The 17,903-nt window shown below is 41.2% G+C and overlaps 1 protein-coding gene across 1 annotated transcript in view; it reads right to left on the reverse strand.

The window, feature by feature from the left end:
• Positions 1-17,201, reverse strand: part of chd5 (chromodomain helicase DNA binding protein 5) — a 53,404-nt gene extending 36,203 nt beyond the window's left edge. Inside the window, exons 1-2 of the mRNA XM_053652811.1 lie at positions 16,154-17,201; positions 4,182-4,330 (exon numbers count right to left, since the gene is read on the reverse strand). Of these exons, the coding sequence (XP_053508786.1) occupies positions 4,182-4,330; positions 16,154-16,220 (216 nt within the window). The 5' untranslated portion in view covers positions 16,221-17,201. The remainder of the gene's footprint in view (positions 1-4,181; positions 4,331-16,153) is intronic.
• Between the last annotated feature and the right edge of the window lie 702 nt (positions 17,202-17,903).

Here is a 17,903-nt window from a genome sequence, read left to right on the forward strand (position 1 = left end):
TATACATCACTGTTTGTTAATAATTTTCTAAGCTTCCTTTGCACTAATCATGATTTATGATTACGCGCTGCTGTTTTCATTTACGCTTTTTACGCATTTACGCTTTCAAACTTTTCGCTTACGCTTTTCGTCTTCACTGTTCTGGCCTCTTGTGTGGGCGGGGCTTAACAGAGATTTACTCTCATTGGCTAGTGAGATTTGGATTGACAGCTTGAGGAGGATGATGACGATGATGACGACGACGATGGTCTGTGCCGCTATCTCGAAAAAATAGTCGTACGAAACTATCCAAAATATTAATTACAAACTAATATACTAAGTAAGTAAACAAATCATTTCCACTACAAAGTGCAAACACTAGAACTTTACACAGAACCACATCAAGAACACGCTCCAAAACTAACACCGCTGAACTTCCTGGTTAGGGAGCCAAATCTCACTAGCCAATGAGAGTAAATCACTGTTAACTGAAGAAATTGATCTATTGATCTGTATCTGCACGCTTTTATGCATTGCACTGCTGCCACACAAATTAGAAAACTGCATGAACGTGTGCTCTGGATAAAATGGTCACTGAGTTGCCATGTTGGTATAAATCATGTTTCATGTTAAACCCTGTGATAAAACACGTTTCACAACAAAAAGTGCTTATAATAAAAGGTCAAAATAATCAGTTCATATTAATACCACGTATATGGTAGCTTTGCTTTTGGTGTGATGATCATGTGTACACCGTGAACACACTCCCATTGCTCTGATTTATACAGAGATCATGTATTACGTCCGAATTGATCGGGATTACTACGGACTGGCAACAATAATAAGCAAACAAACATGTCCGGAAATCTTACTCTGTAAAAATGGTACTTGCATGACAAAGCTATTCCTGTTATTACCAATCAGCATTTGTTTGTTTGTTTGAGATGTGTATCGTTCTCTAAGGGGTGAAACCTGTTGTTTTTTGAGAAGCCATTTTTAAAACGGTCATGGAAAGAAATGGAAAAGGAAAAAGCAGTACAAACACTACAGTAATCCCTGCTGGTCTGAAAACACAGAAGGTGTATGACCATGTGGATGGGGTGTGTGTGCACGCGCGCGTGTGTGTGTGTTAGCTTTAGAAAACGGAGCCTGTTGCACATTTGCTGGCTTTCAGATGCACATTTCAGTGGCAGAAACAGAGAAAAGGCTGCGATGCCGCAGAGCTGTAGGACTGTCCGCCATAGTTGCCATAGTAACCGTCTCTCTCTCTCCTCCGCTACTGCGGCAGCCAATAAGAGCGCGCCACTCGATCAGGCGCGTTTGCATAACGAGCTCATTTCGCAGAGGATGCAGCGGCTGCGCTCTGAGGGGCAGTCTAGACAAATCTCATTTACACACCCACCGAGCAAGAGAAAGAAAGAGAGAGAAAGAGAGAGAGACTGAATGAGAAAGAAAGTGGAAGAAAAAAACGAGAATAAGAGATGGAGAAAACAAGAGCGATAGAAAAGGAAAAGCGCGGAAAAGAATGAAACATGAACTCAAATTTTTCTTTTTACCGTTCTTTAATATCCAAACACTCTTATAACCCAAACTCTGTTGCTTGTTATGCTAATAGAGGACACGGTAAATAAAGAATTGAAATGAAAAAACTGAGATTGGAGGAAAGTGGAGGGGGGGGGGGGGTAGAAAGAGAGAGAGAAGGAAAGAGACAGAGAGAATAATAAAGAGCAGTAGGGAAAAGAGAAAAAAAGAACGCCAGCAAGAGAATAAGGATCAAAAAATTAAAAGAAAGACGAGCGAGAAAGACTGAAAGGAAACAAACGAGAGAAAGAGAAAAGTGCTGAAGGGATTGCTGAGAATTACAGCCACCTCCGGAAGTACTGGTGGATTTGGAGGAAATGCAACAAAGCTGTATAATAAGATAAACGGTACACTTAATGGTTTATATCTCTCACTCGGGTAATTCTGTAAGGAGGCCAAAAGAAGAGAAAGAGAATAACCATCAACCCCAGAATAACGAGATAAACGAGGGAGAAAATAGCATCAATGAATCATTACCATCAATCATTTATATGTTTTACTCAAACAGCTGGAAAAACCATTTTCAGCATTCTCATAAGAACCTCTGTTTCCTAAATGTGTTGTGATTAATAATTTGACGCAACCAAGAGCTTTAACCCACAATGTGTGACAGACAGGAAGAATGCTGAGGGAGGCAAAGAAGCTTTTCTTTTCCAAATATTTCAGAATTACACGGTTTTGTTGATTAATATGTTTTCATCGGGCTCCAAAATTGATAATTAGATGCCACGTCCATAACTGGCTGTTTCGTAAAGTGCACTAAAGGAGCACTTCCTGAACGAAGCTCACAAAATTCAGCTCCTAATTTTCATCAAGCCTCATCGAGGCTACAATTAGAATCCTGCATCATGTTCAGATCGAACCGCTTTCGAAACACCATCTGCATGTGTTGGAGGAAAAAAAGAGTAGACTGTATACAAGGGAAAAAAAACACCGAACGTGGTAGTCCAGGAGATCTTGAAAACATTGATGGTATCACGAATTCTGCTAAATAAAATAGGATAGGGATATATTTTAGATTCAAACCTGGCTGCCTCTGCCAGGTGGTTAAGAATTGAACAAAGGTTGATTTTTCAACCTTAATCATAAATCAAAATCTGCAAAGAAATGGTTTTGACACAAATAATCGGATGTAGACATAGTCGCGGGATGTTAGTCATGCTTACTCAAACCACTGGTCTGATATCAAGCACATGCACAAACCTAAATGGTGTGCTTGGAATGTTCATGTTCATGTTCATGTGCTTGGAATGTTCAGGAAAAATCCTCCACGAGTTCCTCCATGCTTGTAAAACATTACAGTTACAGACAGAGACTTAGAACTGTTATAGTCTCTCCAAGATAGGCTTCACCTAATATTAACCGTAAGTTAAGAGTGCCAATAATTTCGACAAGGAAGTGTTTGGAAAATTATTGTAGCTCAAAATGTCGCTCAGTTAGTGCACGTGTTGTTAGTCGTTTATGTTACTGTATAGCGATGTGTGCTCGTTTACGTGAAGGGTGCCAAAACTTCTAAAGCCGAGTGTCGAACAGGTTAGAGAAAACTGCGAGAGATATAGATAAAGAGACGTAATCAAGAACGAACAATGGCTCCTGGAAAAAAATAAATAATAATTATATTTGGTGTGACTCATATTTCGTTCCCTCTGCAAAATGATATCAGACTCCAAATGAGTTTTGATTTGCACAATTTGAAAATGTCATTGGGAAGAAAAAAATCTTTCTCTGAGCAACAAGAGAGAGAAAGAGAGAGCGAGAGAGAGAGAGAGAGACAGAGAGAGAAAGAGAAAGAGAGAGAGAAATAGAGAGACAGAGTGAAAGAGAGAGAGAGAGAGAAAGAGAGTAAGAGAGAAAGAGAGAGAGAAGAAAAGAGTAGAAGGACTAGAATGATGGGAGGGAGGAGGTGAATAAAGAGGAATCCCTCCATTATCTCATGCAGAGAACAGGAATATGAGCCACTGACCAGCTGACACACATGCACACACACACACATGCACACACATACACATACACACCCCCCACACACACACATATACACATGCACACACACACACATACATATACACATACACACAGACCCACACACAGACACACACACACACACACACATACAAACACACACATATAAACACATATACACACATATACACACACACACACACCCACACACACCCACACACACATATACACATACACACACACACACACACATACAAACACACACATAAACACATATATACACACACACACACACACACATATAAACACATATACACACATATATACACACACACACACACAAGGCCCAATCTGTGGATGATCTTCCACACAGCTTTAACGTCACAGGACTGCACATAAAGCCCAGAAGTTAAATAAAAAATAAATGCTGAACCTAAGATACATTTTTTCTAATCAATAGAAATCACAATAATTTTTTTAGCCAGTTGATTGCTGATATTCTTACAGCAGTCATAAAAACTTTTTTCGATAATATTTTCAGAACAAAATCCAACAATTACCAACATTTTGGAAAATTCCCTCTGTAATATCCTTCACATTAGTGATTAGTAAATCATCTAGAAAGCTAAATTGTTTTTTTGCCTTGAGCATAAAAATGTTACCTCCTTCTTCTTCTTTTTCACTTTAGGCATCCTGCCCTCCTTCTGCTTGCTGGGTTTCTTCTTCTTCTGCTTGATCGAGTCGTCGTCTGAGAAGAAGCGCTCCAGAGGCGAGAGCGGCACGCGGACGTGTTCGGTCTCCTCATCCTCGTCTGCACACACAGAAGGCAATATATAATAAACACACAAACATGCTGTGGTAATGCCCTGTTTCTGACACGCAGACGCACTTTCAAGATTCTCCTGACATCAAATTATTATTACTATTTGATATGGAAGCATGTGGGAATTAATGAGTCATTTCTGGTACATAGGGCTCATGGTTAGCACGTTCGCCTCACACCTCCAGGGTCCGGGCTTCGAGTCCCGCCGGGGCCGTGTGTGTGCGGAGTTTGCATGTTCTCCCTGTGCTGCGGGGGTTTCCTCCGGGTACTCCGGTTTCCTCCCCCAGTCCAAAGACATGCATGGTAGGCTGATTGGCGTGTCTAAAGTGTCCGTAGTGTATGAATGGGTGTGTGAATGTGTATGTGATTGTGCCCTGCGATAGACTGGCACTCTGTCCAGGGTGTCCCCCGCCTTGTGCCCGATGCTCCCTAGGATAGGCTCCAGGTTTCCCTGTGACCCTGAAGGAAGGATAAGCGGTATAGAAGATGGATGGATGGATTTCTGGTACATATTGGATGGGTACTACAACCCCAATTCCGAAAAAGTTGGGACAGTATACAAATGCAAAAAAATAATAATAATAAAAAATAATAATCAATTCACCCTGTACTACTTTCTAGTTACTAATTCCCCAAATCTATGAAACTGCATTCATAATGGACTTCAGCTGACGCAACCAGGCCTGATTATTGCAAACCCTGTTCAATCAAATCATCACTTAAATAGAACTTTTTCAACAGTATGAAGTTGGTTAAAAGGTCTTACCCAGTAATACACTATGCCAAAGTTGAAATAAATTCCAGAAATGATGAGAAAGAAGGTGATTGAAATACATCAGTGTGGGAAGGGTTACAAAGCTATTTCAAAGGATCTGGGACTCCAAAGAACCACAGTGAGAGCCGTTATCTCCAAATGGAAAAACTCGGCCCGGTAGCGGACCTTCCCAGAAGTGGCCGACCTTCCAAAATTCCTACAAGAGCACAGCGACGACTCATTCAGCAAGTCACAAGACAGCCAAGGACAACATCAAAGGACCTACAGGCCTCTCTTGCATCAATAAAGGTCACTGTTCATGACTCCACTATCAGAAAGACACTGGGCAAAAATGGAATCCATGGAAGAGTGGCGAAGTGAAAACTATTGCTAACCCAGGAGAACATTAAGGCTCATCTGAATTTTTCCAAAACACACCTTTATGATCCTCAAACCTTTTGGGAGAATGTTCTGTGGACTGATGAGTCGAAAGTGGAACTGTTTGGAAGACAGGTTTCCCGTTACATCTGATGTAAACCAAACACCAAATTTCACAAAAATATCATCATATCTATGGTCAAGCATGGTGGTGGAGGTGTGATGGTGTGGGGATGCTTTGCTGCTTCAGGGCCTGGGCAACTTGCAGTAATTGAAGGAAATATAAATTCTGTTCTCTACCAGAAAATCCTAAAGGAGAATGTCTGGTCTTCAGTCCGTAAATTGAAACTCAAGCCCAACTGGATTATGCAGCAAGACAATGATCCAAAGCGTAGGAGTAAGTTCTAGTCCTAGAAGTAAGTGAAAGACTGATCTCCTGTTCTCAGAACAGTTTGGTTGCAGTTATTGCTGCTAAAGGTGGCACAACCAGATTTTAAGTTTAATTGTGCAATTAGTTTTTCAGATGAACGATATATGTTGGATAACCTTTTTTGCTTCAATAAAAAAATATACATAAAAACTAAATAACATGTTTGCTCAAGTTGCCTTTGTTTTACGTTGTATTCCGTTTGAAGATTTAAAACTATTTAGTATGAGATACACAAAAACAGAAGAAATCAGGATGGGGCAAATAATTTTTCACAGCACTGTCATTACATTTCATTTTGTGGAGCTTAATGTCAGTGAAACAAGTTATTTTCCTATCATCACTAACGTTATAACAGCCATAAAACAAGTCTTTCTCTCACCAGCTTTTCTTTTTCTGTCTCTTGAAATGAACAAGACAAAAAATATACAAAGTTTGTCGCAAAGAGCAAACTTCTCCTCGGCAATGGTCCCACTGCAGAAAACTTAAAGGCACCTCAAAGCACTGCCCCTGAAGTCTTCTTTCATAAATGCTAAATGAACATCTCCTTACAGAAATCTCAGCCAGAGTTACGTTTATAAATTTTTCGCTGTTGAATAGCGACCCTTCCTGTATTATTATTTGTGCTTCCACCTGCTGATGATATCTCCAATTATACAACAGTCAGAGGTCCAGTTCACGTCTTCTTTTCATTCACTGTCTATTTATTCCCTCGTGCGTCTTTGTTTGGTTGTGCCTCGGTCTTGTTCTCTCGTCCTGACCCTCCTTCGCATTCCTGGTTCTATGATTATGGATTATTCTGCTTTGTTGTCGGCTGCCTGTGTTATGACCCGTGCAGAACAGCACGACCAGATTGCCTTGTCCGATACGCTCCCTTGTTAATGTCAAAGCCTTTCTTTGTCCCGGCACGCTTCGTATCTGTCCTCCTGTCTCGATGCACGTCATGTGACCTCATCTCTCACATTAATAGGGCTGCAACTAACGATTATTTTCATAATCGATTAGTTGCCAATTATTTTTGCCCGATTAATTGGATGGGGGCAAACTATCAGGTTAGTAAAAAACGAATGTGTTCCATTTGAAATGATATTACCTTTCTAAAATTCATGCACTAGACCAGGGGTACTTAACCTTTTGTGAGCTCTGGACCCCTAGCATATTTCGAACAATCCACAAGGACCCCCTCACTCCACAACAATTATAGGCTATACATTAAACAGTCATTTCTATATATGTTGCTTTATTTTATTAATATTTAACATTATATTTAACATTAATTAATAATTAATATTATTTTTAAAACTTTCCTACGGGCCCCCTGCAATTAAACCACTGACCACTAGGGGTCTGCGGACCCCTGGTTGAGAAACACTGCACTAGACGGTAGTGCACAGTGTATAGTGTAACTGTACGACACAACATTAGTATTTACTCTCCGAAGCGTGTTTCAGAACAGAAGTAACGTAATCGATAATGAGATTCGTTGACAACGATTTTCATAATCGATTATTATCGATTTTATCGATTAGTTGTTGCAGCTCTAGTCTACACATTAACACCTGTACTTACACATCTACATCTGGGAAGATCCTCAAGAACGTGATGGAGCTAAATCTAGAAAGCTCAAGAGTGTTTGTTGTGTTTTTCCCCGTGAAAGCTTGTAGAACTCTACAACAGAGTTGTGCTATAAGAAAGGAAAGCTAAGAACAATCCAAAGAACCTGTTTCATATTTTTCTAAGTGTCTAAGCCTGTGTTTATTCTACTAGTAATTGAAATAAAGATGAGACTCTTTTAACTACATTTCACAGTTGTACAGCTGTAAAATCAAAAGAAATGGCCTGTGGCGATGAGACTTGCATTGCTAAGTAATGAATAGAGCAGCAGGGTTAAGAGACGGTAATGATGGAGAAGCAGTGCGTCTCTCTCTCTCTCTCTCTCTCTCTCTCTCCCTTAATGTTGCTGCTCAGGCAGTAGGCCATGAAATACGCAGCACGTCTCAAATCCTGCACTGCACCCCGAGGGGACCGAGGAAAAAAGGGGCTTTCTGTATCTCCTGCACGCTATCCTTAAAATCCACTTAACCTCCATTTAACCGCTCCGTGAGAGGGCATTCGAGAGTTTTTTTTACAGTGCAGATGCTTTGCTGGATTCAGAGTGCATTCGCTAAAGCGTCCAGGATCAATGAGGAGACAACATGTGCGATGGTCTGTTCGCTATGTAACGACGGAAGCCCTGGCGCTGATCGTTATTAAGCGAAAGCGCACACCCGAAACGCTGTGTTCCTGCAGATCCTCCTGACTGCTAATAAGAGATGGAAGGAATGCAACAGCTGAACCGATCACAGTTTTTCCATTTACGATAAAATACTGACATCAGAGCTCGGAGTATTAGGTAATACCTGATATCGATCCGTGCGATATCCGAGTCGACTTCCTGCGAGCTTCTGGCATTAAGTTATGCTTGACTCATATTTGCATTTGTTTCCTGTTTTCACCTGTAGCATCTGTGTCAACATCTCACACGGTCTGCATACTTCTGTGGCATAACAGCTGTAACAGCTGTACGTCATTGTAACATCCGAGCGTTATATGCACGACTTGGTCAAAGCATCGTGACTTTTTTCCTCTCTATATTACGACTTTATTCTGAAAATATTGCAATTTCTTTTTACTCGTGATATTAAACATGTAAATATTGTCTTTTTTTCTTGCAGTACCATACATTCTGACTTTTTACTCTATATATTACGACTTTATTCTCAAAATATTGAGTTTTTCTCATAATACTATTTTTTAAAAATTCTTGAAATAGTACGTCTATTTTGAAAAAATATTCTTCTTGAATGAATTGATTTTTTCTTGAAATATTACGTTTTTCCTCATAATAATAGACAGGACTACTTTTTTCTTTATATGTATTATAACTCTATTCTCTAAGTATTGTGACTCTTTTCTCGCAATGTTATGACTTTTCTTTTTTTGAAATATTGCGACTTTTTCGTCATAAATTCAGATATTATGATATTATTCTCAAATCTCAAATATTTCAAATATCGTGACTTCCATTCCTTTTCCATACCGCTTATCCTACACAGGGTCACGGCGAGCTCGGAGCCTATCCCAAGGAACTCGGGGCACAAGGAGGAGGACATCCTGAACGGGGTGCCAACCCATCTCAGAGCACAATCGCACACCCGTTCACACACTACGGATAATTTGGAAATGCCGAGCAGACTACAACGCATGTCTTTGGACTTGAGGAGGAAACCAGAGAACCCGGGGGAAATCCCCAAAGGTGGGTGTTGAACCCCCAACCCTGGAGGTGTGATGCAAATGCTCGGACCACTAAACCACTGTTTTCATATAGGTATATAGTAAATGTTATGAGCAGGAACAAAACTTAAAAGATATTATTCCTCATCCATATCATTCTCTGAAATTTTGCAGACCGTCTATTTATCCTTCTTAATAAATCTTCACCTACTGAAGGTCTGCATGAGTGACCGGTTCAGCCAAGACTGGTGCTCACCTCCTACACTGGCTGCTCTGTTATATATTTCATATTAACACCAATTCTCAAATCTGACAGTCATTCTCACTGTAACATAAATGATAGGTTTATATACGAGTGTGCTCGTTATCATTTCTATAGTAACGGCTTATTCACAGCGATGCGACGCATCGATAGTCCGATAATAAATGGATTTCAAAATTGTTATTTAGCAAAGAATAACAGTGTCATTGTTGATATGGTCAAGGTTTCTGGGTGGAGACATTTATGGAAGGAGTCTCCGGTGTCAGCGCTTTGTAACAGTCAGTAAGTTTTCCACCGAAGGAAAGTCTTCAGTGCGTTCTGCTTTCTCGTTAACTCACTGACAAGCTGTTTTTCAGGGTTTTTTTTTTGTCTTATTAACTACAAGAAATTACTTTTTTTGTTTGTAGCTGTTATAAATAAGTGATCACTTGTATCACCAGCGTTCATTAACATTAAATGTAACCATAAATGGTTAAACAGTTTGACAATTCGTTCATTAATAAATCAAAAATTATAATTATTGGCAAATAGCTGGGATATAAGAGGAATAGCACACCTCAAACCGTTAAGTGCTGTTAGAGGATATAATCTTATAAGAAGAAACAAAGAAAAGAATCCACTTCACATCACCTCAACGTGGATTATTTTCCTATTCCAGCAAGGTCTGTCATGTGTTATTCCTTATATGAAATGCTAACCTTCAATTTCTTTGGAAAATACATTATAGCAACAGAAAATTAAGTACCTGTACCCAGCTCCCTTTAATCTGAGAGAGCAATATTTGATGTAAACGGTTATAAGCACAATCGCAAAAGCTACCCTTTGAAAAACTGGATTCCCAAAAACAATATCAAGATTGTGAAAATAAATAAATAAATATCGGCAAAACCGTTCCAAAACGTACCGTTCCTTCCCCAATTCAGGCTGTTTTAAATGCCTCGTGGTGATGTTGTGATGTCACTACCATGAACGTAATTTTTTGCCACGATATGTATGTACAGATGTTAGCTGATCAGAATAGAGGTCACTGGAATATATCTGTCTTAAGGGGACAATAAGAAAAAACACATCTCGATTCATTGTAAAGGATAAAGAAATTGTTATCCATCCATCCGTTTTCCATACCGCTTATCCTACACAGGGTCACGGGGGAGCCTGGAGCCTATCACAGGGAACTCAGGGTACAAGGCGGGGGACACTCTGGACGGGGTGCCAACCCATCACAGGGCACAAGCACACACACACACACACACACACATTTACACACCTGTTCACACACTACAGACAATTTGGAAATGCCAATCAGCCTACGGAAAATGTTATGTAAAAATGAATTACAACTTTTGTTTTAGTACAACACCATTTCTGAAAAATTTGGAACAGTATGGAAAATGCAAAAAAAAAAAAAAACCACACAAAAAGAGTCATTTGAAAATTCAAATCACCCTGTACTATATTGCAAACACATTATTAGCACATTATTTGATGTTTTACTTTGTGCATTGAATTTATTTTTGAAAATATACACTCATTTCAAATCTGATGACTGCAACACACGCCAAAAAAGTTGACAGGGACAGTCGACTGTTTACCGCTGTGTAACATCACCTTTTCCTATAATAACACTTATTAAGCGTTTGGGCGCTGAGTGAAGACACCAGTTGGTTAAGTTTAACAAGCGGAATTTTCCCAATTCATCCATTATGCATTTCTTCAGCTGCGCAACTGTACGGGGACTTCGTTAATTTTGCGCTTCATAATGCGCCAGACGTTCTCAATCGGAGACAGGTCAGGACTGCAGGCAGGCCATGCTAGCACCCGCACTCTCTGCTTACGCAACCATGCGCTTATAATCCGGGCAGAATGTGGTTTGGCGTTGTCCTGCTCTGGATGGCAGCGTGTGTTGCTCCAAAATGTGTACGTGTATTTCTGCATTACTTTTGCCCTCACAGATGTACAAGTTACCCATGCCATGGGCACGGACACACACCCATACCATGACAGATGCTGGCTTTTGGACCTGACGCTGATTTGGACCTGACGCTTTTGGACCTGACGCAGCTTGGATGGTCCTTTTCCTCTTTGGCCCAGAGAACACGACAGCTGTTTTGTCCAAAAACTATTTGAAATGTCGACTCGCTGGACCACAAAATACTATTCCACTGTGCTACTGTCCGTCTCAGATGAGACTGAGCCCAGAGAAGTCGGCACCACTTCTGGACAGTGTTGATGTATGGCTTCTGCTTTGCATAGAGCCTCAACCCATCCTTCTTCTTGAAGGACTAGGCCATTTTAGGAGGCTCCTTATATACTATGATTAGACGATTGCCTCACCTGTTTCACATCACCTTCTTATTTCAACTTGTCACATCGCTATTAGTCCTAAATCGCCACCGTCCCAACTTTTTTTGGAACGTGTTACATGCATCAATTTCAAAATAAATATTTACCTTCAAAAAGACTATGCCGTTGATTATGTAAAACATCAAATACCTTGTCTTTATACGTTTTTTCGTTTAAATACAAGTCAAAGTACATTTACAAATCACTCCGCTTTGTTTTTATACGCATTTTCCATACTGTCCCAACTTTTTTGGAATCGGGGTTGTCATTTAAACAAAAGGTTTTGTATGAAACACCCATAAACAGGGTCTGGGATCACCCGAGGTCCACACCAAAGTGCAAATGCTGTGTTCTCGCCTTTCCAAACGGCGTGTGGACTGAACGCTGTATGTGCTCTGACCTTCACTGAAGTCTGAACGCCATTTTCCGAAATCAATAAAGAGGAAATTTGCTCTTGAATTATACATGCATCAATCTGCAGAACAGTGGTGTAGTTTATATGCAAAACCTGACCTAAAATATTCAGCTTTGGCGATGAATTTATTTGATCACTTTGCTCTTCGGAGGAACGAACAGGAAGAATTATTCCAAGTCAAATGACTTAAGGCGTCATATTAAGGACGGTTCGAACTGAAGATTATTTCAGAGCACCCCCGAATCAGCTGAAGGCAAGAAAACTATGACGGCATTGATTTTATCAAGCCGAGCACCACGGTGGTATAAAGAAGCGTAACCGTGGCCCGGCTTCGAGGCCACTTCATCGCATCTCTCCCAGCGTGGCACCTGCACCCCGCAGGAAGCGAGAGACTGATCTGACTGTGAGATTGATGAGTCTTGTTTAGGAGCTACAGAGGAGCTCCCTCAGTTCTTGGAGTGTATTAAAAGCAACATTAGAAGCCTTCTTTCGGAAAATAGATCCACCGCAGATCCGCATTTAAGAGGAAGTGCAGACAGATGAGGCTACGTCCAGTCAGCGAATTGTAATAAAATTTTAAAGAGGATATTGGGTTTAAACAACATCTCCCTTAAAAAAATCATCATCCAGGCCGTGTGCACTGTAAATGTAAATCGCATTATTAATGCTGCATAGCGTAATCTCTCTCAATCGGGCAATCGAGCCACAGATGCGTCACGTTGTTTGCACCGTAGACCCGACGTATTACCTTCTTACGATTTAGCATTGTAAATGGAATCATCCAAAATGAAAGAAAGTAAAGAAAAGGAGCCATTACAGGTTTAAGAACAGAGTACAGGAGGGCGTAAAACTATTACCAGCTGTGCGGCTGGGAGCTGCAATCGTAATATCTCAGCTGGATGGTGGATTTTTAGGTGATTCTGCAGTAATGCGCAGTAAACAGGGAAGAAGGAAAAACAACAACGGTGCATTATCGATGTATAATCCTTTTACAAATCGGCTGTCTCGTGTCCACACGGACAACATTTTCACTGTTGCTGCTGCGCAAAGCGTTCGAAAGTGTCTACAGTGACGGGCATTGACCATGTATTTTAATCACGTTTTACTTACCATCGCCTTATTTTGTAACATGTTAAGGTGCATTCATACACACGGCGACTCACAGCGACCGGAGACCGTTCAACACGAACGCGAGCGATGACTAGATGTGGGCGTGTCCAGAGACATGACAAAGTTGAGAAAGGTTGAACTTTATGCTAATTTGGAGCGACTTGGTGCGGCGACTACCAATGGGAGAGAAGATAATAGAGCGCACGTGATCTGAGATGCTGCCTGCGAGTCCGAACCATTTCGTGGACTCAGACAGTCCGGTGCTTGCACTTTCGCCGCAGAGACACGGCCGCAACGGAAAAGCGCACACGCTGTTGCTTCTCTTTCATCTTGTAGGATATGATGCACTTGTGAATTTTATATACAAACACTCTCACTCCAGAATGTTTAGTTTTAGCGGCAAGAAATCTGGTTTGTTGTCAAAAAAGTGGACCGCTAGTTGCGCCACCTACTGAAAAATGTTACTATGGCAACCAGGAGTAGGAATGCCTACTGGTGACTTCATAGTGCAGCGACTGGAGACTTGACACGCAGCAATAAAATCACTGCGTGTGTGAACGTAAATATAGATTTGACACTACGTTTCTGGCTTATTTAATCTCCTACGGTCAAATTCTTTCTGTCTTTTTTTTTGTTTTCGTTTTACAGTCGTTTTTGGTCGGAATCTTTTAACAGCATTCCTAACAAATATATGATGTATATTGATAATAATATATGATGTATACAATTTTAAATATCTAGTTGTCTAACATTAGCAAAACTGAATAGTTTCTTGAGAGAAAGCAAGGACAGCCCCAGGAGGATGTGAGATGGGGGTAGGGGGAGAGGGGGCGGGGCTTCCTGGTAGTGTCAGAAGATCAAATTTTGCACAGATCGAAACATTTGTGCAAACCACTCCAGATTCACATCTGCCAAATTTCAAATGGAAATGCAAAGTCCGTTTGCAGTCGCAGTTCCCCAGGTCTTACGCGTTATGATCCCGTCCTATCAAAATAGCAAGAGCAGCTATTTTCACATCCTCTGGGTCGTGTACGGAGCCTCCCAAAATTCAAATGGAATATCAAATCCCTTCGCATTTGCATCTCCGACGCCTTGCACAGAAACCTGCCAATCGGTGTTGGGGGCGGGACGATACTATGGGGCGTGTTTGCATTTGCAAGTGATGGAAGTTTGCGATTGCTTTTGGAAAACCGTCTGTAAAATACTCCCAGAATTGTGCCTGAGTAAAATGTTAAATACGCTCATGTTAGATATTCATCACATGTTCCCACCTCCGACGCCGATGGTCGCGGCCATGCATCTTACTGCCTATAATCAGCATTCCAAATGAGCTTCATTTTTACTTTCGCAAGTCTATCTGTTTTAACTGTGTCTATCGAGTAAGGAATAAAACACAGCGAGGCGCGCTGTTACAGGAATAATCAACGACTAAACTGAGTTACTATCCTATCAGTCCCTCTAGGATTTTGCGATTTTGCAGTCGCAGAAATGAACGCAAAATCGAAGGAGCCCGCGATATTCGGGGGAGCGTGCGATTTTTCAAAATTACCGCAGGTTTTCCGCAGATTCGGCCCGTGACATGTCACGTGACATCGTCACAACTTGCGTTCAGCCAAAGCCGTTCTTCGATTCGCGTGCGTAGAACATGTTGTACAGCTAACAGCTCTCATTTACCAACAAACATCACTGCGAAAGACACCCCGCAGAACGATTTCGTGCGATTGCGATTTCGCCGATTCAAACTGCATCGCAAATTTATTTTTCACATTTATTTTTTATTTTAGAATCCTATACGGACTAAACTGGAACTGGAACGGCGTGGTCATTTTTCAATAATCGCAGGTCTATCGTTAGAGGATCTTTATCGTCAGAGAAGACCTAAAATGGAGGACGCCTTTTATTTCACGGTCAGTTATACAATATGGACAAGATTGTACTGGGATCCTCGCGACAAGTAATAATGGTAAAAGACGGCTGACATCGGACTGCGATTTCAGTTCGTCGCGTCGGGTTAGCGTTAAGGGTTCTACGTGGTTTCACTTTGAGAAAAAAAAGAAAAAGAGAACCTCCTTACAAAGTTAAGTCTAGTAACCATCCAAACAACTTGCCAAGATATATGTAAGATCCCCAAATCGTAACTTGGACAAATTACCAAACCAAAAGGACATTTTAATTGTCCAGTCGATTCCAGATAGTGAAAAGTAACCTAACCCTACGGGATGTTTTCCTGTCACACGTGGCTCTTTGGAGGAATCCTAGCCAGATTTGTTGTTTTTACACCCAAGACAAAAGCAGCGAACTGGCCTTCAGCTCTGTCCAGTGATGCACTGTTTTTATAATTTACTTAAGAACATATAAATACATTGTTGTTGGTGTTTTTAGGGAAAAAAAATGACGTGCAAAGCTTGATGGAGGAAAAAGGATGAGACATCTTAAGACATTTTGACCTCTTCTTGTAAAGCACTATGATAGAAGCTATTTCTATGTCATTTATATGCAAAAGAAAACGCGCCTGTCTGAAAATATAATAGAGAAGCACAAAGGCATGCAGGATCTAAGAATGGTCGATGAGACTGAAGGCTTTCTGTGAGGGACGGCACAGGAGACCATGACGCGTTATGATAACGTGGTTATGACATCTCTGTGTCACTGCGTCCTGCCCCCTTTTTTAACAAGGTGTAAAGAGTTGGGTTTTTTTTTAAAACCCCCTGCATTGAACCCAAGAGCAGGAACATCTCTGAAGGCTATAAACTCCCTCCTTCACTCCCTTCTTCCCTCCCTCCTTCCCTCTGTCCCTTCCTCCCTTCTTTCCTTCCTCCTCCCATGTCCACTTCATTCACTCCCCTCACCTGGCACGTCGTCTTCAAAATCCAAATCGTCTTGGCCCTCTTCCTCGTTGCTCAGCGATCCGGGCATCTTCACCGCATAACACACGCACACACATACACACACACGCACACACACACACACACGCGCGCGCGCGCCCTCACGCACAAAAATTACATCCGTGCGTCCAGGAGGAGGTTTAAAAAAAAAGAAAAAGAAAAGAAAGAAAGAAAAGTCGTGCAAACTCCCGATTAAGCAACGCCTTTTTTAAGGACAAGATGAAGATTTTTTTAAAGGGGGACAGCTGATGGTGAGGATTTTTTTATTTATTTTTTTTTAACTAAAAAGCACAAAAACGCTCTGGAGGTCTGGAGTCGCTCCGGTGTTTTCTTTCCCTCTTCCTCCTCTATCCAAAAATCCTCCGCTCTGAAAATAAGAGACGAAAATGGAACACACATGCCCAGCTCCAGCTCGTGACGTCTGGTCTGTTGCCATGGCAATCCATCCCATAATTGCGCAGGCAACTAGTTAGTAGTGCTGCCCTGGTAACCAGGTGGTACTAGTAGTGAGCGGAAGCGCGTGAGTGGTATCTGTGTGTGTGTGTGTGTGTGTAAACAGCGCCGCGTGCCCCCTCATCTCTCACGCGCATTGTCCCTTTTTTTCCCTCTCTCTCCGGTCGAGTGCGTGTGTCCGCGCGCGGAGAAAACGCGGAAGGTTACGTCGGGATATTCACGCGGAGAAAGTTGTCTCGAGCCAGCCCGGGGAAACGGAAAGCGAGCAGCCAGCCTGTCTTTGCGACACTTAACGTTAGGCCTTCAGGATGGATAACGCGCTCCTTTTGTTTGGATAACATGATTCCCTTCTTTCATCCGGAGCTCGTGCATTTACAGGTGTCTGTTATTAGGATGCGCGAGAACGATTTTGTTGTTGTTGTTTATTAATGTTGTTATTTCAATGCAGGGCAGCCTGCTTTTGCGTTTCGCTAATATACGTTTGTTTTAGCTTAGCTTAGCTGTGTGGATGCCAACATGGCTCCGGTACCGGGAATTTAGGATTAAAATAAAACAGACGTTTAATAGGCGAAGATTCGTTGCGCTGTTCCGCGCGCGCGCATGGCTGCTGCTCGTTCTACACGGCCGGCTGCAAGTCACGAGCCGTTGTCAAGGTTACCGCAGCTGGAAGGCGCTCGAGACAAAAGAAGGGAAGAAACGCACGAGCACTGTACAAATGAGCAACAATCTAACTTCATGTTTATCCACTTTTGTTGTGTAGATTTTATATTCGTTTTTTTCTTGTTAGTATTATTTTATATGTTTGAAATAAATCAGGTTGATATAAAGAAAAATTGTCATTGTTATTAATGTATAATAAAGCATATTGTAATTACAAAAAGAAGCTAGTGTTATATACTAATACTAATTAGTCGATGTTGCTAAAACTTGTAGGAAAATGTTCTGTTACTAAGGATAATTTTTTTCTACTTACATGTATAGTATATACTACTATAAATACAGTAGCAAGCTATACTTATACAAGTAGCTTTAATGAACACAATTTATTCTTAAATACAATATACGTACAAATATTTGTGGACACCTGACCATCACACCCATATGTTTCCTCTCCAAACTGTTGGCACAAAGTTGGAAGCACACAATTGTCTAGAATGTCTTCAAACGCTGTAGTGTTAGTTTCCCCTTCACTGGAACTAAGAAGCCCAAACCTATTCCAGCATGACGATGTACAAACTGAGCTCCATAAACACATGGTTTG

The sequence above is a fragment of the Ictalurus furcatus genome, chromosome 21 (genome assembly GCF_023375685.1).
Source record: "Ictalurus furcatus strain D&B chromosome 21, Billie_1.0, whole genome shotgun sequence".
Taxonomy (NCBI): domain Eukaryota; kingdom Metazoa; phylum Chordata; class Actinopteri; order Siluriformes; family Ictaluridae; genus Ictalurus; species Ictalurus furcatus.